Source organism: Vitis riparia, chromosome 18 (genome assembly GCF_004353265.1).
Source record: "Vitis riparia cultivar Riparia Gloire de Montpellier isolate 1030 chromosome 18, EGFV_Vit.rip_1.0, whole genome shotgun sequence".
Lineage (NCBI taxonomy): Eukaryota > Viridiplantae > Streptophyta > Magnoliopsida > Vitales > Vitaceae > Vitis > Vitis riparia.
Genome location: NC_048448.1, coordinates 26,233,702 through 26,257,101, shown reverse-complemented (window position 1 = coordinate 26,257,101; position 23,400 = coordinate 26,233,702). Strand labels below are relative to the sequence as shown.

The 23,400-nt window shown below is 35.4% G+C and overlaps 1 protein-coding gene and 1 long non-coding RNA gene across 2 annotated transcripts; both read left to right on the top strand.

The window, feature by feature from the left end:
* The first annotated feature begins 582 nt into the window (after nucleotides 1-582).
* On the top strand, nucleotides 583-2,454 carry LOC117905581. The gene is made up of 3 exons (XM_034818477.1): nucleotides 583-1,461; nucleotides 1,526-2,244; nucleotides 2,343-2,454. Exons 1-3 carry the CDS (start codon nucleotides 583-585, stop codon nucleotides 2,452-2,454), a joined length of 1,710 nt encoding a protein of 569 aa, XP_034674368.1.
* A 17,656-nt stretch (nucleotides 2,455-20,110) lies between these two features.
* Nucleotides 20,111-21,832, top strand: LOC117906003. The gene is made up of 3 exons (XR_004649757.1): nucleotides 20,111-20,186; nucleotides 20,572-20,746; nucleotides 21,300-21,832. It is a non-coding gene; the product is annotated as an uncharacterized LOC117906003 (long non-coding RNA).
* The last annotated feature ends 1,568 nt before the right edge of the window (nucleotides 21,833-23,400 follow it).

Sequence of the window (23,400 nt, the reverse complement as noted above, 5' to 3'; positions counted from 1 at the left end):
TTGTTACAGGTTTTTGAGAAGTTGAAGGTATTAAATGTCAGTTATTCAAAACATCTCATTGAAATCCCAGACTTCTCAAATATGCCAAACGTGGAGATACTAATTGTTAAAGGTAGTATAAATTTGATTAAGGTTCAATCATTTATTGAAGTTATTAATTTACTGGTTATTTATTTAGTTATTTTTTGTTTGAATTGGATAGGTTGCGAAAACCTTATGAATCTTCCAGGAGGCATTCATAAATTGAAACATCTCAACACTCTTTGTTGCACTGGCTGTTCCAAACTAAAGAGTTTTCCAGAAATTATGGACATGATGGAAAATTTAAGAGAGCTTTACTTAGGTAGAACGGGTATAAAAAATCTACCATGGTCAATTGGGCGTTTAAAAGGGGTTCAATATTTGGATTTAGCACATTGTGAAAACCTTGAGAGTCTTCCTCAGAGCATTTGCAATTTGAGATCTCTTAAAACTCTTCTTGTCCATAACTGTTCAAAGCTATCCAAATTTCCCGATACACTGAGGAGTTTTCGGATTGGATCAGCACGTGCTGATTGGACCCAGAAACAGGGTTTTGGTGAAATGCCTAGGCGTGCTGGTTGCGCTCTATCTATGAGGAGCTCAGAACCTGCATTCCTACAACCTTGGAGCCCAAAACCTGAGTTCCTACAAGTTGGGAACCTAGAACCTGAGTTCCCACAACCCCTGAACCTAGAACCTGAGTTCTCACAAGTAGTGAATGAAGAACCTGAGCTCCTACAACTTCGGAACCTGGAACCTGGGTTCCCACAACAAGGGAACCTGGAACCTGGGTTCCCACAACAAGGGAACCTAGAACCTGAGTTCCCACAACAAGGGAACCTAGAACCTGAGTTCCCACAAGTAGGGATTGAAGAACCTGAGCTCCTACAACTTGGGAACCTAGAACCTGAGATCCCACAACAAGGGATTGAAGAACCTGGGCTCCTGCAACTTGGGAACCTAGAACCTGGGTTCCTACAACTTGGGAGCCTAGAACCTGGGTTCCTACAACTTGGGAGCCCACAGCCTGAGAGTTCTAAACCTGAGAGTGCACCGACGGGACCACCTAAGAGATATCGGGAGGGTCAACTGAAGAAAGCAATCCACAGTGATAGTTGGAGTTTGTGCTGGTTGGAAGAATTAGATTTAAGTTACTGCAACCTAAAGGAAGGAGGCATCGCCAGGGAAGTTTTCCATCTACCACCACTGCAAGTGTTAAATCTAAGCGGGAACAATTTTTGTAAGATACCTCCCAACATTGGTAAGTGCTCTAAGCTCAGAATCCTTAAGATGAGTCACTGCAAGTTGCTTCTAGAAATTCCAGAACTTCCATCAAGTCTGCGGGAAATAGATGCACATGGTTGTCCATTATTATTGCCGCTGCAGAGGCAGACCCAGTTATTGCACTCCCTCCTCAATTGCTTCAAATCAGATATCCAGGTATAATTTTCCTTGCACAGAACTCTTAATACAGACATGGGACTTACATGTTACTTTTGTGCAGGATTTTGAATGTGGGTTTGGATCATCTGATCGATTTATGCCAGGTTCCCTATATGATGGCAAGGGGATTAGTCTTTTTATTGATGGAAGTAGTGGATTTCCAGAGTGGATAAAGCATCAAAATATGGGAAATGAAGTAGTAATACAGCTTCCTCTCAATTGGTACGAGGATAATGATTTACTTGGATTTTCTTTGTTCTCTTTTCACGTTCCAGTTAATGGATTTGAGGAGAAAGCTGAGGGTGAGGATCCATCCCCTTGTAGTTTAAAATGTGAACTGGATTTCCTTGGTGGGCAATTTGGAATTGTGGATGATCTCTTTTTGGACTCTTTTTGTGGATGCTACAATAATGGTGGTGTATCAGATCGAGTGTGGGTGACTTACTATCCTAAGGTTGCTGTTAAGGGGATGTATCATTCAAATAACTACAGAATCTTGAAGGCTTCATTTTGTGGTACACATTTCAAAGTGGAAAAGTGTGGCATTAATCTTATATATGCCACAGATGATGGATTGAACCATCCCACAATGTTCAGGGATCCTCCTGGGTATTTTGGTGACAATGGATCTTCAGCAGAAAGTACCATTCATAATATTAAGAGCAGGAGTGATGATGCAGAACAGAACTCAGCAAAGGAGCATTCCCACAAAAATTTGAGAAGATCAAGCACAGATCCCAATCTTTCATCACAGCTGCATCAGCAAAGCGCTGTTTATTGGTAGGTCATCATTTCTCTTCTTCGCTCGCATGGTAAAGAGATTTAAAGATTGAGTAAATTTTGTATCATGTTTTTTGCTTTTTCAAATCTGTTGACAGCGGCGCATGGCGTGGGGCTTTGGAAAGGAATAAGGATGGACTGGGAGTTGGTGGACACACGGATTTCCTTCAGTGTTGGCAATGGAAGGAGGGTGAGATTTTGGAGGGATAGATGGTGTGGGCATTCCCCTCTGTGTGAGTCTTTTCCTTCTCTCTTTGCTTTGTCTGCTGAAAAGGAAGCTTGGGTGGCGGATGTTTAGGATCCCTTGGCTGAGGGGGGTTGGAACCCCTGTTTTTCAAGAGCCCTAAATGATTGGGAGGTGGAGTAGGCGAAGGAGGCGAAATTTTTTTTGGAGTGTCTTCACGGGAAGAGAGTGCTTGAAGATGTAGATGATATGGTGGTTTGGAACGAATCAAAGAGCGGCAAATTCTTGGCCAAGTCTCTATACCGTGCTCTAGAAGCGGACTGCCTTGTTTGTTTCCATCTAGCTGTATTTGGAATGTATGGGTACAACCCAAAATTAGTTTCTTTGCGTGGGAGGCTAAATGGGGTAAGGCTTTAACCCTAGATCTTGTTCAGAAAAGAGGATGGTCCTTGGCAAATAAATGCTTTATGTGTCTTGAGAATGAAGAGACCGTAGACCATTTGCTTCTTCATTGTTCAAAAACAAGAGCCTTATAGGAGTTACTTTTTACCTTGGTTGGGGTGTCTTGGGTGTTGCCCTCTTTAGTTAGAGAGACACTTCTTAGCTTACATGGTTCATTTGTGGGCAAAAAGCGCAGGAAGGTGTGTAGAGCTGCTCCTCTTCATATATTTTGGACAGTTTGGAAGGTGAGGAATAGATTGACATTCAAGGATGATAAGCTGTCAATCCAGAGATTGAAATATTCCTTTATCCTCTCTCTTTGGTCTGAGGCTAAGCTGTTTATAGTCGAATGCCCTCAATCTATGGTTAATTTTATTGATTGGTTGAGATCCTTTTAAGGTTGTTTTCTAGGCTAGTTGGTCTTTGGGTCTTTTTTTTTTTCTTTGACCTTTTTGGTGGTGGGTGTATAGGTTTGTTTGCCGTGCATAGATTTGTATACCCTAAATCACTTTTCTAGCGTTTCCTTATAATTAAGTTTTCTTTACTTATCAAAAAAAAAAAAAAAATCTGTTTGGATATATAAAATTTGAGGTAGTGGTAAATATTTATTATAACTCAATTTTTAAAAATAATTTTTAGAACAATTACTTTTAAAATAATTTTTAAAACAATTACTTTTAAAATATAAACATCTAAGAATTCTTGTATCTTTTATAAAAATTATTACTATTTTCTCATTTTAAAAACATAAAATAAAAAATGTATCCAAATGGGACATTAAGTTTTATTTATTTATTTTTCTTTACACTCTCACGTAATTTTTGGGACTTGTTTGGAAGTTCAGGTCTAAATTGAGATATTAGAACTTGGGCGGGGAAGAGCATATCGGAAGTATCTATGGTTCCCAAGTTATACCTCAATAACCATAAAACAACAGCTATTGATTTTGTCACAAGAAAAACTTTTTTGATTTGACTCGTGAGTTTACAAGTTAACAATCATAATATATATCTTAAACTTTTTGGTGGTGTTAAATTCAAATACATTGCAGGCATTATTTATCATAACTAATCATGAATTAAATTAATTTCTTTATGTGTAATTCCATTATTTACATTAATTTTTTTCCAGCATGTTCATTGTGCTCTTACTCTTGTCTATCCTTTATATGTGAAAAGAGCAATTGGTGGGTTGTCATTGCAAGAAATAGAAGATAGGGTGACAGAGTTTTACTTGGGGTCAAAAAAGTCCACAACTAAATATAATATATAGGTGCACAGATATTTCAGCCACATCTAAAGGTACTAGTACAAGTGGGAAATTTTCCCAGAAAAATCTATAGTAATGGCCACTACTAGCATTGCGATTAAAGGGATAATTTTATATGCCTATATAGCTGCAGTGATGTATTGACCGCAACTATACACATCCATGTAGTGGCATTGAATAGTGGCTACTACCACATGTATCTAATTCATGCAAGCTTAGTCCCTGGAATATATCCCATATAATAGCTAGCCAAACACCTCATCTCTAAACCTCAATAGCCAAACTCCTTAGTGTGAGACCTTGTTCTTCTTTGTTGCGATTCAACTTTTTCTATTTCATATTTCCTTATTTTGTTGATTCTTTCGTTTATCATCTATGTTTCAGGTCCAAAACCAAGACCTACAATTGAATAGGATTTGTTGATTTCAAGGGTTTTGTGAGATTCAATTTGCTAATTTCAATCCTTAAGGTATGCTATGATTTTATATGCCCTATGATTCGATGAAATCTTATTGTCTTTGCTTCATTTTGATTTCAATCCTTATGGTCCAAAATAGAAAATGTTCAATGAAATCTTTTCATGGATTTTAGATTTGATTGTTGTTGTTAGCCCTAAGAATATGATTAGGTTTTGAGAAATTTTTCTTATTGCAACATTGTAAGAATTAGAGAAATTGGATTTGATTGTGCTCTATTTTTTTTAAAAAAAAAATTTATTTAATTTTTTTTTTACACCTATTGGCTTGTAAAGATTGTGCCCCCATCAATTTCCTCCGCAAAACTCAGGCACTCGCTGAGTTTTACTCTTTCATGAGATCCAACTATCCTATTGTCTTTTACTGTTCATTTATTATTATTATTATTGTGTCCATTTGATGGGTAAGAAAATTTAGGAAAAGAAAAGGTTTCATTCATCTAAAACTTTTAGCTTTTTTTTTTTTTTTTTTGGTTAATTTCGTTCCCTCATTAGAGACATCTAAGGTTTTATTTTGGTTAATGTCCTTACAAATAATTTTTCTTAAAACAAAAAACAAGTTTAATAGATTTTGAATTGAGAACAGTAATAGTAGAATCTTTAATGAAAACAAGTGATTATAAAGGGAAAATTTTAAGTGTTTTTAAGGTCGTTTTATATAATGTTCCAAAAAGCAATTCAAAACACAAAAAGTAAGTTATGAACTTTTACTTCATATATAAGTTGACAGTGTCTTCACAGTGTCCGTCATAGGGGTTTTGCTTATTCATTGATACCCTTTCTTTCTTCATTTTTCTTTTTTCTCTTTTTGATTATTGTTGTTCATTGCTCAATTTGAAAATGCCTAGTTTCTAAGAAAATTCTTTTTGTTTTAATTGGATTTATTGGGAATAGGAGGACCAGGTAACATGGAGGGAATCAATAAATTAGTAGATAGTTTTTTTTTTTTTTTTTTTTTCCTTTTTTTGAAGATACGTTGTTTTTCTGCTAGTAATGCTTATGTGTTCTTATTTTACTTTTGGCTATACTTTAATGGAGTAGCATTGTCCATATTTTCCTAATAGCAACCATTGGAGCCACAACACATAAGGGATGCATCTAACCTCCATTGTGCTTGAGATATTTGGAATTTTTCACTTTGATATCACATTATTATCTGAAGTTTTATATCATTAGAGTTGTCCTTATAATTGGGTATGTGGTTGCTGCAAAGTTTCTGCATTTTATCTAAATGATCAGTTGTTTGAATGGTTTGGTTTGAATATAGTCCTTGGAACTTGGGAGTGTTGATGAGACTGGGGAAGAAGATCATCCTTGTATATAACTACCGAGACAACATACCTCAAATTTGTTTCTTGAGAAAATTCATCACTCTATGAGGCTATTTTACTCGTAACAAGTGCGTATAATAGGATTGGTACTATTAGTTCATAAAAGTCATATTAATTATTACTCTTAAATGAAAGGTTTTATCCACGTGAAATATGTTGTAGCTAACACTATTTGTTTAGTATATTATAAGTTAAAGCTAAGGAGGAAGGTTTTATATATTCAAAGGCCAATTTCCAGTTCAAGGATGAATTACTAACTTGTTTTTTATTTCCATCCACCAAAGTTTTGTTGGATTATTGGTTTGGTCACCTGATGAAGGTGGTATTGGTGACTTGGTTGGTTCTCAATATCAAGCATGATGGTTTTTAATGCAAATTTGTAGATGGTGGGTATCATAAGGCTTGCTAGCATTTTTAGGCTTGAAGTTAAAATGACCTTGCACCAAATGTAGTGTGAATGCTTGGATTGGATGTTTTTTTTTTTTTTCATGTGTAAAGGTGGAATGATCTATAAACTCAAACATGCTAATTACCTAGTTGAATGTCATGCGTTAGCCTTAGCATAACCTTACATCGAGTAGTGTTCTCAAATTTCAAAACTAAAACTTTGCTAATGGCTCTATCAACTTGTTTCAATAATTGTAGTAGATATGATGTAGGTCGTGGTTAATGAGAAACAAATTGGGCAAGGGTGGGTGGATGATAAAGTGGGTGGAGGGTCAGAAGGGATGTTGTCTCCCATTTTCTTAATGCTCACAGTTCAAGACAAAGGAATGCCCCAATTGATCTTTACCAATGCCTACACAGTTTTTCCCACAAAGGCATGGTAAATTTTGATGTGGATATTTGAGGGCACTTCTTATATGGACAAAATTTTGAGATGAAAATCATAAAGAGATAATGGTTTTTATTTCAATTAATCCCTAGTTTCCTAAACTCATAATATAGCATCTCCTCTGCATTATTATAATTAGGACGGATGCTTAATAACATTTTGTGGTAACTATAATTTTGAGAATGATTAGGGGACCTGATGGCAAAGTTTTTTGAAGTGGAGAAAAAGGCTTTCCAGGTAAAGTTTGAAGGCTCCAATGGGGGAATCTGGATCTCAATAATAGAAAGAAGTTGAGGTTTTGTTGTCTCGATCGGTTTTGGAGAAGAGGAGTTGGATTGGTTGTCGGAGCATTTGAAGAAAGCTGTGAAGTTGGAGGCTTCCAGGGGTTTTATTCAAAAGATTAGAGGCAAGACTAGGACTCATTTGATGGAGATTTGTTTCAATAGTAAAGAGAGACTTATGAAAATTACAGAATTTGTTACAAAGAGGAAACCTTTAGTTCTAGTTGTTCCTGAGGGTGTTAAAGGCAATGGGTGGGAAGCCCTAAGGAAGGCGATTTCTTCAGTGCAAGACTTGTCTGATCAAGTTGTAAGAGCCTCGAAGGAGACGATTGAAGATTCTCAAGTGAGTAAGGGCATTTACAGAGGAGGTTGGTCCTATGCAGATGTGGTTGTAGAGGAATGACCTAGGAACGGAGCTCTGTTGCCAATTGGAAAATGGGCCAGAGCTGTAATTTGTGAAAGTAAAGGAAAAGTTCAAGATTGGTTTTATGTAGGAAAAGCTATTGCGAGGATGACGGGTATGAAAGGAATGGTGTTTGTAACCCTTATTTCCACTTACAAGGGGTGTTTTTTCATGGATTTCGCAAGGAGAACTAGTTGGTTTCATGATCAGGGGAGTTTAACAATGAGAGGAATACCTATTTTTCTGAGGAGATGGTCGCCAAGAGAAAATACGGTTGTATTCGAAAAATTTAGAAGGGGTTGATTAAAACTAAGAGGCCTTCCTTTTCATTTGTGGGACAAGGTTCAATTGAGATACGTTCTGTAGGAGTGGGAAAAGGTAACGAAGGTGGCACGGGACTCTCTAAAGCTTGTAGACTTGTCGAAGGTTAAGTTGTGGGTGGAGATTCTTCCAAATGTCGTGCTACTCGTGCTGCTAGAGGTGAAAGATGGGGCCTGGTCATTCACGGTTGCAGGTTCAATCATTGGAGAAATTGAAGAAGACGACCTTCTCAGGTCTTAGTCAACTTGTAGCAAGGACAAGTTGATGTCAGCGGGAGGTTGCGTCTCTCAAAGGCCAAAGAACGCTGCGGGGCTACATGCTACTACTAGGGACAATGAGTGCTATAGCTGGAGGCCTCTTCATCGTTCCCATTCTCGTTTTTTAGTTTCAAATTTGGTAGAGAAAGGCTAAGGGGGAGTCTCTTGGGCCCAACAGTGGGAAGTGTTATTGGGCCAACAAAGCCAGATGCCTTGTTTAAAGCCTGATCTGTTAGGGCCTAGTTTGGGGCGAAGAGTTTTGGGCCTCCTGCTAGTCCAACCCACGAAATAGAATCAGGATTTTCTAATGGCGGCCTTGTAGCGCCTTCATCTTTAAAGTTCAGGTAATGTTGATTGTTTACTTTTAAGAGTCGTCAAAGATAGAAGGCTCCTCAGTCTTTGTAAGGCGCAAAGCAAGAAGTTGGTCTTCGAGCCTAAAGGTGTCGTCTTTTGCACCGAAATGTAACCTAGATGGGGGTGGTTAAGCGGAAGCAAATCTAGCCATTTTCCGGTGCAGTTCAATCTCCAATAAAGGCGTTCTTTCTCCTGTTCCTGAAATTTCCCAAGATATCATCGGGGAGACAAAGGGAGACGAAGGGCTTTCGTGTTGCAGTTTGGTTAACAGGGTGTGTCTTCCTTTCTCAACTTCCTCTAAGCAAGGCCATCCTTTGGCTGGGGCTTTTGTTCTAAAATCTCTTCCCGTCTCCTTTGTTTCTAATGTTTCTTCTTTTCGGTGCCAACCTTTTTTTTCGATTTCGTTGGAGTCAAACTTTGCTTCTCAGGTTGTTCCCTTTTCGAATTCTCTTGGTATTGAGCTTAGTTGTCTTATTGGTGTGCCCTTTTCTGTAGGTGTGGCGTTCCCCTTAGAAGCCTCTAACTGAAATTTTAAAGATTGTCCTTTCCTTAGGGAATCACTTAGTAGCCCAGAGGAGCTTTGTGTTTCAGGTAAGGTTTCATCCCCAGAGCCAGAACCTCCCACCCTCCCATTGGAAGGTTTTCAGATTGAGGGCTTCACGCCTAGGAAGATGGTAAAGGTTCAGTCAATTTTGGAGAGTTTGAGGATTAGAATTGTCAGAGATATTGGAAAAGGTGTGGTAGTAGAGAGCAAGAGTACTCCTTCTCCGGACAAGGTCTATTTCAGAAGGAAGAGAAAAAATGATTGTGGAACCCAGGGAGAGGCTTAGGTTTGGTTGCAGTTTGTGCTAGGTTTTTGTTTTTTACAAGAAGATCTTAAGTTGGAATACAAGAGGATTAGGTTCCAAGAAGAAATTGAGGACTATTAGAAGGTTTTTAAGTTCTCAAAATCCAGATGTTGTGATGCTTCAGGAAACAAAGAGAGAAACTTGGGATATGAGGTTTGTGAGTAGTGTTTGGAAAGGTAGAATCATGAAGTGGGCTACTCTTCCTATTTGTGGGGCTTTAGGGGGATTATGATTATGTGGGATTCAAATAAGGTCAAGTGTACAGAGAAGGTGTTAGGATCTTTCTCTGTAACTGTGAAGTTGAACTCTGGTGAGGAAGGGTCTTTTTGGTTAACTTCAGTGTATGGCCCGAATAAGCCTTTGTGGAGGAAGGACTTTTGGTTGGAGCTTCAAGACCCATATGGTCTGCCTTTCCCAATGTGGTGTGTAGGAGGGGATTTTAATGTAATCAAGAGGATCTTTGAGAAACTAGATGATTCTAGGTTAACATTCAACATGAGGTGTTTTGACGAGTTTATAAGGGAGAGTGGTTTGTTGGATCACCCTCTAAGAAATGGGGCTTTTACTTGGTCAAACATGCAAGTTGCTCCTATTTGCAAAAAGTTGGATAGGTTTTTGTTTTCTTTTGAGTGGGATTCTTTTTTCTCTCAAAGTCTTCAAAAGGCGCTTCCTAGATGGACCTCAGATCATAGCCCAATTTGTTTGGAAACTAATCCTTTAAAATGGGGTCCGACTCCTTTCAGGTTTGAGAATATGCGGTTGCTCCATCTTGAGTTTAAGGAGAAGTTTAGTGATTAGTGGCAAGAGTGTACGGTTGAAGGTTGGAAAGGTCACAAGTTCATGAGAAAATTAAAGTTTGTTAAATCAAAGTTGAAAGATTGGAATAAAGTGGCCTTTGGAGATTTAAGAGAGAAGAAAAAAGTTCATTCTTTCGGAATTAGGCATAATTGATCTAATTGAACAAGAAGGGAATTTGAATCTTGATTTGGTATCAGAAAGGACCTTAAGAAGAAGGGAGCTAGAGGATTTGTTATTAAAGGAAGAAGTTCATTGGAGACAAAAATCTAGGGTCAAGTGGATTAAAGAAGGGGATTGCAACTCTAAGTTCTTTCATAGCATGGCCAATGGAAGGCGAAGCAGGAAGTTCATTAAGTCTCTGATTTCTGAGAGGGGGTGACTTTAAGCAACATTGAGGTTATCTCTTAGGAGATTGTAAATTTCTTTGGGAAACTCTATTCCAAACCCGAAGGTGCTTCTTGGAGGGTTGAAAGGTTAGATTGGTTCCCTATTTCTGGAGAGAGTACGGTTTGGCCAGACAAGCCTTTTTTCTGAAGAGGAGATACGACTAGTAGTTTTCTAATTGAAAAAGGAAAAGACCCTTGGTCCTGATGGTTTTACTATTGCAGTATATCAAGAGTGTTGGGATGTGATCAAAGAGGATCCCACAAGGGTGTTTCTTGAGTTTCATACTAATGGGATAATAAATCAAAGTACAAATGCGACCTTCATTGCTATAGTGCCTAAGAAAAGCCAAACTTTTAAAATCTCAGATTATATACCTATTAGCTTGATTACAAGTTTATATAAGATAATTGCTAAGGTCTTATTAGAGTGTTTACGCAAAGTCCTCCATGAAACAATCTCTGGCTCTCAAGGAGCCTTTGTTGAAGGAAGACACATTCTAGATGCTGTGTTGATAGCCAATGAAGTGGTGGATGAGAAAAGAAGGTGAGGGGAGGAAGGGGCAGTCTTCAAAATTGATTTTGAGAAGGCCTATGATCATGTGGATTAGGGCTTTTTAGATCATGTGCTAGAAAGGAAGGGGTTCAGCCTGAAATAGAGATCTTGGGTAAGAGGATGTTTGTCTCCATCAAGTTTTGCAATCCTAGTTAATTGGAATGCAAAGGGTTGGGTTAAGGCCTCTAGAGGTTTGAGACAAGGAGACCCATTTTCTCTTTTCCTTTTTACTTTAGTATCAGATGTTCTAAGTAGGTTGATGATCAGATCAGAAGAAACTGGGCTAATTGAGGGTTTCTTTGTGGGGAGGGATTCTCCTTTCCCTTTTACTTTAGTATCAAATGTTCTAAGTAGGTTGATGATCAGAGCAGAAGAAACTAGGCTAATTGAAGGTTTTTTTGTAGGGATGGATAGGACTAGAGTGTCGTTGCTACAGTTTGTAGATGACATTATCTTTTTCTCTAAAGCCTCTCTGGAACATCTTCAAAACCTCAAGATTATCCTTTTGGTTTTTGGGCAAGTATCAAGTTTCAAAATCAACTTAGAAAAAAGCACCATTTCAGGTATTAATACAAGGCAGGAGTTGTTGTCTAGTTTGACTTCGATTTTTTATTGCAGAGTGTCAGAGTGGCCTTTGTCCTATTTAGGTCTTCCATTGGGAGGGAACCCAAAGACAATAGGCTTTTGGAGTCCAATGGTTGAAAGAATTTCGAGGAGGATGGATGGTTGGAAAAAGGAATTTTTGTCTTTGGGAGGGGGGATTACTTTAATTTAGTCAAGTCTGTCTCACATCCCTAGCTACTTCTTCTCTGTCTTCAAAATCCTAATATCAATAGCCTCAAAGATTGAGAAGCTACAAAGGGATATTCTTTGGTCTGGGGCGGGGGAAGGGAAGAAAGATCATCTTATTAGATGGGATATTGTTAGTAGACCAAAGGAGTTGGGAGGTTTGGGTTTTAGGAAGACTTATTTGAGAAATATTGCTCTTTTAGGGAAATGGCTTGGGAGGTTCCCTAGAGAAAGGAGTGGTCTTTGGCATAAGGTTATTGTGAGTATTTATGGGATACATCCTAATGGATGGGACGCCAACATGATGGTTAGATGGTCACACGGATGTCCTTGGAAGGCTATTGCTCAAGTTTTCCAGGATTTTTCCCCTTTTGTCCGCCTAGTGGTGGGGAATGGGGAGAGAATTCATTTTTGGGAAGATCTTTGGTGGGATAACAAAAATTTGTGCTCTCAATTTGCTGGTCTTTATAGAGTTATTTATGTGAAAAACCTCATTGTCTCAAATGTCCTTGGCAATTCATTTCCACTGTCTTGGAATTTTAATTTTCGTCGCAATCTTACTGATTCAGAAATTGATCTCCTTTAGAGAATAATGTCCTCCCTTAGTTCACTGTTTTTCTCTCATTCTTTGGCAGATTCAAGAGCATGGTCTTTGTCATCATCCGGCTTGTTTTCAATGAAATTTTTTTTCTTGGCCTTGTCAAAAGTCTCAAATCCTATCTTGTTCCTTTTGGCCAAGTTCTTGTGGAGCTCAAAAGCCCCCTCAAAGGTTAAGGCCCTCGCTTAGTTAGTAGTGCATGGGAAGGTAAACACCAATGACAAGTTGCAATTGAGAAGACCTTACAAATCCCTCTATCCTCAATGATGCATTCTTTGCAAAGGAAATGGAGAATCAATCGACCACATTTTTCTTCATTGTCCTGTTACCATTGGAGTCTGACACAAGTTGTTCAATCTAGCAGGGTTGTCTTGGGTCCCTCCAAGGAGTATTGAGGACATGTTGGTTATTGCTTTTAAAGGTTTGGGGAATTCATTAAAAGGCGAGACACTTTGGCAAATCGCTTGCCTTAATTTGTTATAGATGGTGTGGCAAGAGAGAAACAATAGGATTTTTAAGGATAAGGGGAGAACGGAAGAGATGTTATGGGACTTGATTATGTTATTTTCCTCTCTTTGGGCCTCTTGCACTACAGTTTTTAGAGAAGTTCCTCTAAGTGTTTTACAACTCAACTGGGCTCCAGTTTACGCTTCAAAAGTTTGAGGGTGTTGGGGTTTTTCTTTGTTTTTAGTTTTCTAAACTTGGGTGGTTTCTACTTTGTTCAGTTTTTGTTCTTGTGGGAAGGACCTCTCATCCTTCTCTTATTTTCTTCTCTTTCTCTTGTATCTCTTATTTCTCTTATATCTTTTCTTCTATTAATATAATTTTCTTCATTTTTGATAAAAAAAATAATAATAATTTTGAGAATGATTCTATTGCAACTAGGAAATTTCTTTATTGGATTTCATTAGTCTCCTATGAATTAACATATCATTGTGATTTTTAGGATGATTCTACCACAACTAGAATATTTCTTTATTAGATTTCATTAGTACCTTGGAATTAAAACCTCATTTTTTAATTACAGGATTTGATTCACAGAATTTTTTATATTGCCTTATCTATGTAGTTGTAGCCATTTATTTACATTGTTATTGGTTGTGAACATGTGGTTCTTGCAACACTTGAATTAGAGCATGTATAGTTTTTCTCGTTTAGAATATTATAGGAAGACAACAAGAGTTTCCTTGTTTGTAAGAAAAAGATGCTACTTCACCAAAGTTGATGTGTTGCTTTTATCTTGCTCCATTTAAATAGTTCCTTGAAGCTGTTACAAATATGAAATTTGACGTGGAGCCAAATAATGCCATAAATTTGGAAGAAGATGAGCAACCAAAGAAGAAAGTATGATTAGGTATGTAACACCCCAAAATTAACTCTAGGGGCAAAATAGGAAATTACAAAGTAATTAATTAATTAATTGAACTCATTAAAGGTGAAAGAGTCCTTTTACAATTAATAATCCTAGGTATAAATTAGATTCTCCTCTTGCTTTCTTTATTCAGAAAACCCTCTTAACCAAAATTAGAGAATTGGAGATCATATGACTAAAGGTTTAAAGGTTCAGAGTTTAAAGTTCAGATTTTTTTCAAGATAAGATTCTAACCCTAAATTAATATATTATATTTGTTAGTTAGTTCTTAATACGTTAGATATTCTTTGAAAAAAAAAAAATTAAATTAGGGTTTGTTTATTTAATTTTTTTTAATATCAAAATATTGGAAATTTAAGATTATGGGTTGATTTATTGTTGGAAATTGGGAAATCTTAAGCTTTTAGATGAAAAAAAAAAATTCTTTGGAAGATTTCAATTTAGGCTAGGGTTAATCTATTTAAAAATTTTAGGTCAAAATATTGAAATTATGAATATAGGTTGTCCCATTGATGAAAATAGGGAAATTCAAAATTTTCTTAGATGAATAGATCTAAGAAATGAAATTTAAAAAATTAAATGAGTAAATAAATATATTATTATATGTGGCTTAAGGGATTGGAAAATATTTAAAAAAAAAAAAAAGGGAGGGAGGGAGGGAGGGGAGGGGGGTTTGATTAGAGGTTACTAGTACTAGTAGTGTTTGGTTCCGTCCACCTTAATAGAAACATTTGAGACTAGCCACTTTTTTTGTAAAGTCCCACTTAAATGGACACTATTTATTATTTGATAATAAGAGAGAAAACAATTGAAATATATTTGATTTGAAATGGATATGAAATGATTTTTATATATATGAAAATGTTTGGTTGAACTAAAATAAATGTATTAGCATGTCTAACTCAAAATTTTTATAAATAAAGTATATGCTATATCTCCTATTTGTAAGTAGAATTGAAAATATTTGATCTATGAAACCGTGTTAATGTTCCTTATTGGGTTTTGAGCTCATCCCCCTTTGTTGATAATTTCCCAAGTACCCTCAGTTCAGGCGAGGAGTGATGATTAGGAGGGGAAATTGGCTTGTTAGGACATTTGTCAAAACTCTCTTTATTTTGAGCATTGTTTAGATGTTAAAATTTATTTTTCATTAGAATTATTTGAGTTTGGAGTTATTTGGACAATAACACTTGATTTGATGTGTTAGTTTCAAAAATTGTTATTTGGAGATTTTAGAATTTTTGTTCTCCTACTCTTAATAGGAATTTGGTAATTGGTAAATTTCTAGTTACAATATGAATGTTTGTTTTGTTTTCACTTTGAGCCTTTGAGCTTGAGATGTGAAACGATCGTCATGCCCTTAGAGTGGCTTTTGGGGCGTAACAAGGTAGCCCATGAAGCAGTTTACAATGCATGTTGTTCTATGAGAGTTTTTAAAGGCGAAAGTGTAAGACAAGGCGTTTTTGTGTTCGTGAGGCGAGGCGTAAGCTTTTTGAGCCTCACATTATATAATTAATTAATATTTTAAAATATATAAAATAAAAACATGAAAACAATTCATTAGAATCATAAAAAAAAGAAAAAGAAAAAAGAAAAGCATACTAGTTCCCTATTTCACAAAAAACCATAACAAAGTCATAAAATATATTCTAGATTCAACTATACTAATAGTTTGAAACTTTAACAAAAAGCCATAACTAAGTCATGAAATAGAAAATAGAGTCAACCATAATAATAGTTCTAAACTTTTACAAAAAATCCATAACTATGTCATGAAATAACAACTAGAGTAAATTGTTTCAACTTAAATCCTCATTTCCAAGGTCATCATCATCCTCATCCAATGTATCAGTAGTAGGAAAATGTCCACTATCATGTATTCCCATTTCATATAAATCTTCATCAATTGGTGTCAAATTCAATTCCTTCTCTTTGCCTTTGCCTCCACTTGTACCTAACATAAAGTATTAATTATGTGTAAATATTATCAGTTTTTTTATTAAATTTAATCAAATTTATGACTTCAATTTTTAAGTACTTACTTGGTACTTCATTATGTTTCCTTTTGTAGGAATGTGAAGAAACCATGTGATCCGATGATGCTTGAGTCTCTTGAGAGTTGGATGACACAACTCTAATAGCATCAACACTAAATAACTCACTATTTTGAAGCCAACAAAGATCAAGGGGGAGGAGGGGATCTTCTTTCTCCGCAATCCATTCATCATCCGAATCAATCTCCTCTACCAAAATCGGATCAACATTTTGCTTCCTTTGTAGACTTTGCTCTCTCAATCTAGTGTTGTACCTTACACTAGAGCATTCAACCTTTGATGTTCAAGTATTTTTTTTTGTTTTTTTTTTGTATGGATCTATAAATAATAAAAGAAACAAATTTATGTGTTAAAATGAAATAAAGTTCTCTAACATTGAAATAGAAATATATGTATACAAATTTACTAAAATAGAAGTATTTCGGATTCAAATGTGCTCCAATTTTTTTCACATCTCGAAGCACTACAAGTAAGGCTAAGGACTCGAATAGCAAACTTTTGCAACTTCGGTGTTGAACCCCCAAAACACATCCACCAACTTGTTGGACTTCTTAATGTTCAAGAATCAATTGCAATACGACTCCCAAATTCACCCATTGCTTGGTCATATGAGTCCAATTGAATGTCAGCTTTTAAACGTTCTTGATAATCCAACATCCTATCCATGCATTCAAATAATCCCTTTCTCACCTCATCAACATTAGAGAACTTATCTCTATACCGTGATTGAGGATTAAGATAATAACCTGCTGCATGTAAAGGGCGATGAAGTCGTGGAGTCCATCTTACATCAATTTTTTTCCAAATTGGGCCATATTTTCTCTCCACGCCCTGACAATTAAATGCAATCTTCTCCTTAGCTGAATCCATCAACTCATAAATATAACCCATGGCTGGTCTTTCCTCTGAATCAACCTTTCTCAAGACACTAACTAAAGGAACAGTGGTCTTTATGCAAAAAGCAACATGAGGCCAAAATTTTGGATTGAACAACATTGTACTTCGAGTTTTCACACCTTCTACCTTTTTAGCCCATGTGTTTGAACACCATTTTTCTGGGAGAACATTGCTATAAGAGCTTGCTTTTGCTTATAAAGACTTTGGAGAGTAAGAAATGCAGTAGCAAACTGTGTAATTGCTGGACAAAGAAGTTCATGATTTTTTGTAAATGTTCTCATCAAGCTAAGAACCCAAGTATGCCCATATATAAACTTCATACTTGCCTTGCTCGAGAAAGTGTAATAGCATGAATATTTAGCTTTCCAATATCCTCCAACATCAAATCAATGCAATGAGCACAAGGAGTCCACCACAATCTTCTCCTTTTTTCCATAAGCCTCATTCCAACATTCACATAATTAGAGGCATTATCAGTGATGACTTGTACAACATTCTCCTCTCCAATTTCTTCAACCACCTCATCAAGATATTTGAACATCAATTCCCCATTTTTTATTGTATCAGAAGCATCAATTGATTTCATAAACCAAGTGCCGGCAGGACTATTCACCAAAAAATTGATAAGACACCTACTTTTTCCATCTGTCCAACCATCTGACATAATTGAACATCCATATTGTTTCCAAGCTTTTTTGCGATCTTCCATAATGATACTCAGGTCATTCACCTCTTCTTTAAGAATCCATGTCCTCAATTCGTGCATAGATGGAGGCTTAAACCCAGGCCCAAAATTTGCAACAACATCTATCATAAGAAACCAATAAGGATCATTCACAGTTTTGAATGGGAGACCTTTTGAATGCATAAACCTACCAATTTTTCTACATACTTCCTTCATTTCTTCTTACTTCCACTTTGAATTCAAAGTACTTTGTCTAGGTTGTGAAGTGGTAAATTTATCCATGGGTCCCCTAGGAATAGGTTTCCCACTCCCACTTACACTCCCGCTGCTTACTGTCCTTATTGTTTTAGACAAGGCACTCTCATGTATTGAAGTTGGACCCATACTAATTTCTTGGAGCAAGTCATTTTTTTTCACTTTTTGATCCTTAAAATTGGCCAGTGCCTCTTTGCATTCCAATTTAACATCTTCACTTACTTTGTTGCATGGTTTCATACCATGATGAGTTCCGACTAAGTGATGCTTTAGTCTATTCACCCCTCTCGTGCATCTTTGATTACAAAATTTACATCTTAAATATTGCTCATCGGAAACTTCAATGACATACTTCCACACAAAATATTTTCTTGAATTTCTTGAATAGGAGGAACTCATTCTAAAAAAAAACTACCAATAATAATATTCAAATTTCCATATAACAATATAATTGACTAAAAAATAATAACAAAGCATAATTGAAAGGAATTTAAAAATGAAATACAAAATTTAATTGGTTTAAATTTAAAAAAACCAATATTTTTTTAGAGAAATTTAAAAATTATACACATAAATTTTAATTGGAATTTTAGTAATGGAATAAAGAAAATTTAGGTGAAAATTAAAATTAAACCAGAAATTAAAAAATAAAAATTCAAAAATAATCATCTTTTATATAATTTTAATTATATTTGTTTGTTCATACTTTATTTTATGATAAACATTAAAAATAATTTTTTAAATTTTTTTCCTTTCTGAATGATTTCCTAGAAGTAAACATATTAAAAATAACTAAAAAACTTTAAAAAAAAAAAAAATCTTATTAGCAAAAGCTTCTCATCGTTCCTAGCCTGTGAATTAAAATTAGAATATTTAAAAAATAAAAATGGATGAAGGGAGAAATGGCTTACTGGCAGAGGGTTTAAATATATATATACATATATATAGGATGAAGAGGCACAGTTGATTTGATAAATAAAAAAAAATCGTTGAAAAGTCAACTGAGAGAGACAAGCTTGTGTCAGCTGCCGAGTGCCGAGAGAGACGAAGAGGGAGAAATCCATGGGAGATGAAGCCGAGAGAGGGAAAGAGATGAAGAGATGAAGAAAGGGGAAAGCATGGGAGATGAAGAAAGGGAGATCGTGAGTTCGCGACATACCTGGAGATGAATGAGAGGGATTGCCGCTGAAAAAGATGCACTATGGTTGGTCGTCGCTACTTGAGCCGCTTGAGGTAGGGTTTCCTTGAGTTTTTCTCCCAATTTGTGTTTGCCAAAGTTTCAATCAGTTGGGACTCGGGTTTTAGGGATTACTTAGGGTTTTTTTTGTAAATTTCTATTCATGGCCACATCAGCTCCCACAAGGCATACGTCTTCTTCTTGGAGCGTAAAAGGCGTGATCAAAGCGAGCCTCAGTCATGCCTCATGGAAAAAGCGTATGCCTTTCAGGCGTTGCACTTTATTTCTCACACCTCAAGGCGTTTTTGCCCCGCCTCGCCCTGAGGCGCGCTCGAGAAGCGCCTTTTAAAACTTTGCATGAAACCAAGGTAAATGGATATGTTCTCATTCAAAATGGCATTTTTTGATTTGTGATATATGGTTCTATAAAATCCAAACTCCCACATGTGGTTTGTTTTACTCATGGATTGTCTTTTTTCTTTGTTCTTTATTTCCTATCCATTCTCATGAGACATTATTTTTCCTAAGTTTAATTATCTTCTGGAACTCATAAACTTCCTCAATAATTTTTTTTGAAATCATGTGATGAATGAATTGGGTACTTCTTTCAGTTCAGATGAGTCCATTATGTTGTCAATTTAATAGTTGTTGGTCATTCTAATCTAACTAATTGTGACATTCATGTTCTGGTAATTTTGTCCAAGTATGAATGTGGTGCCTATGATCTTATCTTTTTTCCTTAGGTGGTGAATTTATTTTTGTGTTTGTGTAAAATGTTGCCTGAGAAAGTTCTCAAGTGAGGTATGAAGTGTTTTGGACAAAGATTTTTGAACCCTTACAAGTGCTTGAAGAGGGCTTATCTTGTATTGTCTCTTCTAGAAATGAACCCATGTTATATTTATTGTCTCTTCAGCAAAACGTTTGAATCCTGATATTTGGATGTTGGCTTAGACAAAATATGTTAGGCCTAACCAAATTTGTAAGCCAGCAAACATATATATGAAGTGTTTCATTTGGTTAGCATTAAGAATTTCTATCGTATTTGTAGGTATCACTACAATGTAGCAAACTCAAGGCTGCCTCAGGATGCAGAGAAGGGAAATAAAGATGGATAACATATAAGTTGTGTGGTCTCTTCATCAAATATTTAGGCCCTTATTATGGATGCATGAACAGGTCATAGTTCCCATAAGGTTATTTTTTTTTCATGTGTTGATTTCTATTATCTTCTGTGAGTGGGTTCATGCATACTTGATACTACTGACTTTCACTTTTGGATTTTCACCAGCATTGGATTATGGAACAGTGGGAAAAGAATTATTACATCAGCTCAATAGTAGGGGCTGCTAATGGGAGTTCTTTGGTTGTCATGTCTAAAGGTTGGATCACACTTCCAGAGATTGTTAAGGCATTTATTCTCTGTATTTGTCTGTCTGTTCCCTTTTTCTTTCCCATTTTTTCTCTACATTTAACTTTCTGCTAATGATTATGAAACAACATATCTCTTCTTCTGCGGTGCACCATTGACAAAATGAATTGGGTTTAGTTCTGTACCTGCATTTATGTTGTTCTTTCTTTTTCTTCTCCAAGGTTTTCTCTTGTATACTTCAAGTGTCCTTAGTTGCCTTAGTTTTTGACTTCTAATATAATCTTCTCACTTAGAAAATGTCCACTAAGACTCATGCAGATACATTTTTACTATTATAAGTACTGTGGAATTTGGAATTATCAGTTACTTAATCATGATAACTACTGGTTTTGCAGGTTGCTTATTAGTAAGATACCTAGTGGAGTTTACAAGTTATCCAAAGAGGCCATACTCACAGCAGAGTTGCCTATGGCATTCACCATACAAACAAACTGGAAGGTTTCCTTTCCAAGGGATCTCCTTTGTTCATTCTGTAGTCAACATCTTTTATCCAAACCTGTCTTCTCTATTGTAAGTCCTTTTTTGAAAAAGTCATTAGAGGCATCAGAATTGTGTAAAAGATTGAAGGTTGCAGAGTCCTCTACAGAAGGAACAGAATATAGAAATTGACCTAAAACTCTATTTTGACCTAATGTTTGTGATCAAATTTTTTTCATGTTCAGTTAAGTAGTATAAAACTAAACTTAAAATGAAATTAAACGAACTGAAAGGAATATGAAAGATGCTACAAAATGCAAGGTATTTATTAATAATGGTAAAAGAAATGAGGTAATTGTAGAAGGCTCTCTTTTGATTATCTCTATTACGAAACCAGAATAGATGAAATGTTTTTTGCATATCATGCAGATGTTAGCCATGTCAAAGCTGAGGACTGAGTCTTATATAATATCTGCTTATTCGATAGTAGAATCTACTCCTAGGCTTATATAATATCATGTTTGTGCAAGTTATGGATTGCTAAAAACAGGATTGTTGTTATATGACTGTAGTTGATGTTTAATATTTTATAAGAAAAATATTTTTCATTTAACATGATCTTGATTTATAAATTTATGTATTGTAGGCAGGAGTATCTAGCTCAATAAAAAGGCACTTGTCTCTCATGGGCAACCTTTACAATCTAACCAACGTACCCTTCTAGCTGCCTCGGTGTTATTGGTCAGATCAACTATGAATTATGGGGAGATGCATGATGAGCCTTACAATCTATAGGGGCTTGAGGCTGCTTTTTACAAGCTTCTCAACCTAAAGATTGCTGCCTCCAAGCTTTCCTCAAGTACCTGCACCCATTGTTAATGATCCTGCCTTCTAGTAATGGCTAGATCTTGATATTGTTGGCAGGCAGAATTGATCCTGGTGTGGATATAAGCTTGTGAATGTCAACTATGCCAAGAAACTAAGGTATTTGCTAGAAAAGGATCCTCATTTAGAAGAATATGGTTCAGAATTTAAAGTGAAAATCTACAATTAGACCCTCTTTTGAGAATTTTAGTTTGGTATAAAATGTATCTTACGATGCATATACTTGATTCCTACCATTACTAAGGTAAATTCTGTAGACATGGATGGGAAGTGGCATGTTTTGTGATTCCTATTCTTTACCAAACTGCTTGCACTTTTATGATTTAAGTAATAATAAAAGTATAGCAGTAGAGCTGCTATATTCTTTTTGGTAAAAAAATGGATGTTATTCTTACTACAATATTGAGTTTTCCGTTGAAGATTTTGCCTAAAGTAATGCATAAGGTAATTTCTTCTCCAAACTGTTTTGATTTTCCCTTGGGATCGATGGCAGCTATAATTCTAAGGTAGAATTTTGCTGGTCTTTCAGGCATCTAGGGAAAATGTTTATTTATTTATTTATTTTATTTTTAAAACCTAACTCTATTCCTGTAGTCAATATATGGGCACCCTTATAATAATAATAATAATAATAATAATAATAATAACAATGATAATAATAATAATAATAATAATAATAATAATTGTGTGATTTGGATGCTTGTGAGTGACGCTTGGGTGTTGTGGGGTAATGAAAAATATAATAATAATAATAGTAATTGTTTTTAATAAAAGTTTTAATTTAATTTAAGTATACAAAAGAAATAAATGGTTAGAATAAGATTTGGAAGAAATATAAGTTTACAAAAAAATTTGGAAATTCATTAAATTATATTATTATTGTTTAAGAAGTTGAAAATAATATTGAGTGGTAATAACATTAGCATGAGAAATTAATTAGGATCCTTAATATTAAATAAAATATTTTTAGGATTGTCAAATTTTTACCTTTAGATAATTGTGTATGATATTATGTTAGGTGAGGAGTAAACTTCTCAAGCTAAATACTTCAAGTTTTTGAGCACTTCTTCAAGGTAAGGAAAATTAATGCATATTTTTATAAAAGAAAATAATTTCCTTTTTATATTGTATTTTGAAATGTGTAAAAATGTCATTTTTATCTTTTCACATGGATCAAATATGTGTTTTGTATGGAAAGTACATTTGAGAATTTTCTTTGTTTATGAAAAGTGAAAAATTGAGGAGATTTGATATTTTGTTTTATAAGTTTGAATTAATGAAATAAAGTGTTTGACTCTGGATTATATGGCTCTAGTCAATAGGTTATAATTGTTAACATTTTTTGCCTTAATCAACGGGTTGTAATAGTTGATATTATATTACCCTAGTCAATGGGTTATAATAATTAACCTTATGACCCTAGTCAATGAGTTATAATTGTTGATATTTGGTTTTGTTCATCTTAACTAGAACAAATTTGAAACTAGTCACTCATTTGTGAAGTCCTACCTAATTGGGCACCATTTGTTATTTGATAACCAGAGTAAAGATATTTTGAATGCATTTGATTTGGTTTTGATGAGAAATTGTTTTGAAATGGATATGAGAAAGTTTGTTGAAAAGTTTGAATGTATTAGCATTTTGAATTCAAAAGTTTTTATGAAAATAAGTATATGTTGTATCTCCTATTTGCAAGCATGATTGAAAATGTTTGATCCATGAGACTGTATTGATGTTTCTTATTGAGCTTTAAGCTCATGCCCATTCAAGTACTCTCAATTCGGGCGAGGAGTGATAGCTAGATTGTGAAATTTTTCTTTGTTAGGATTTTGGTTCAAACTTTATTTTGAACATTGTTTAGA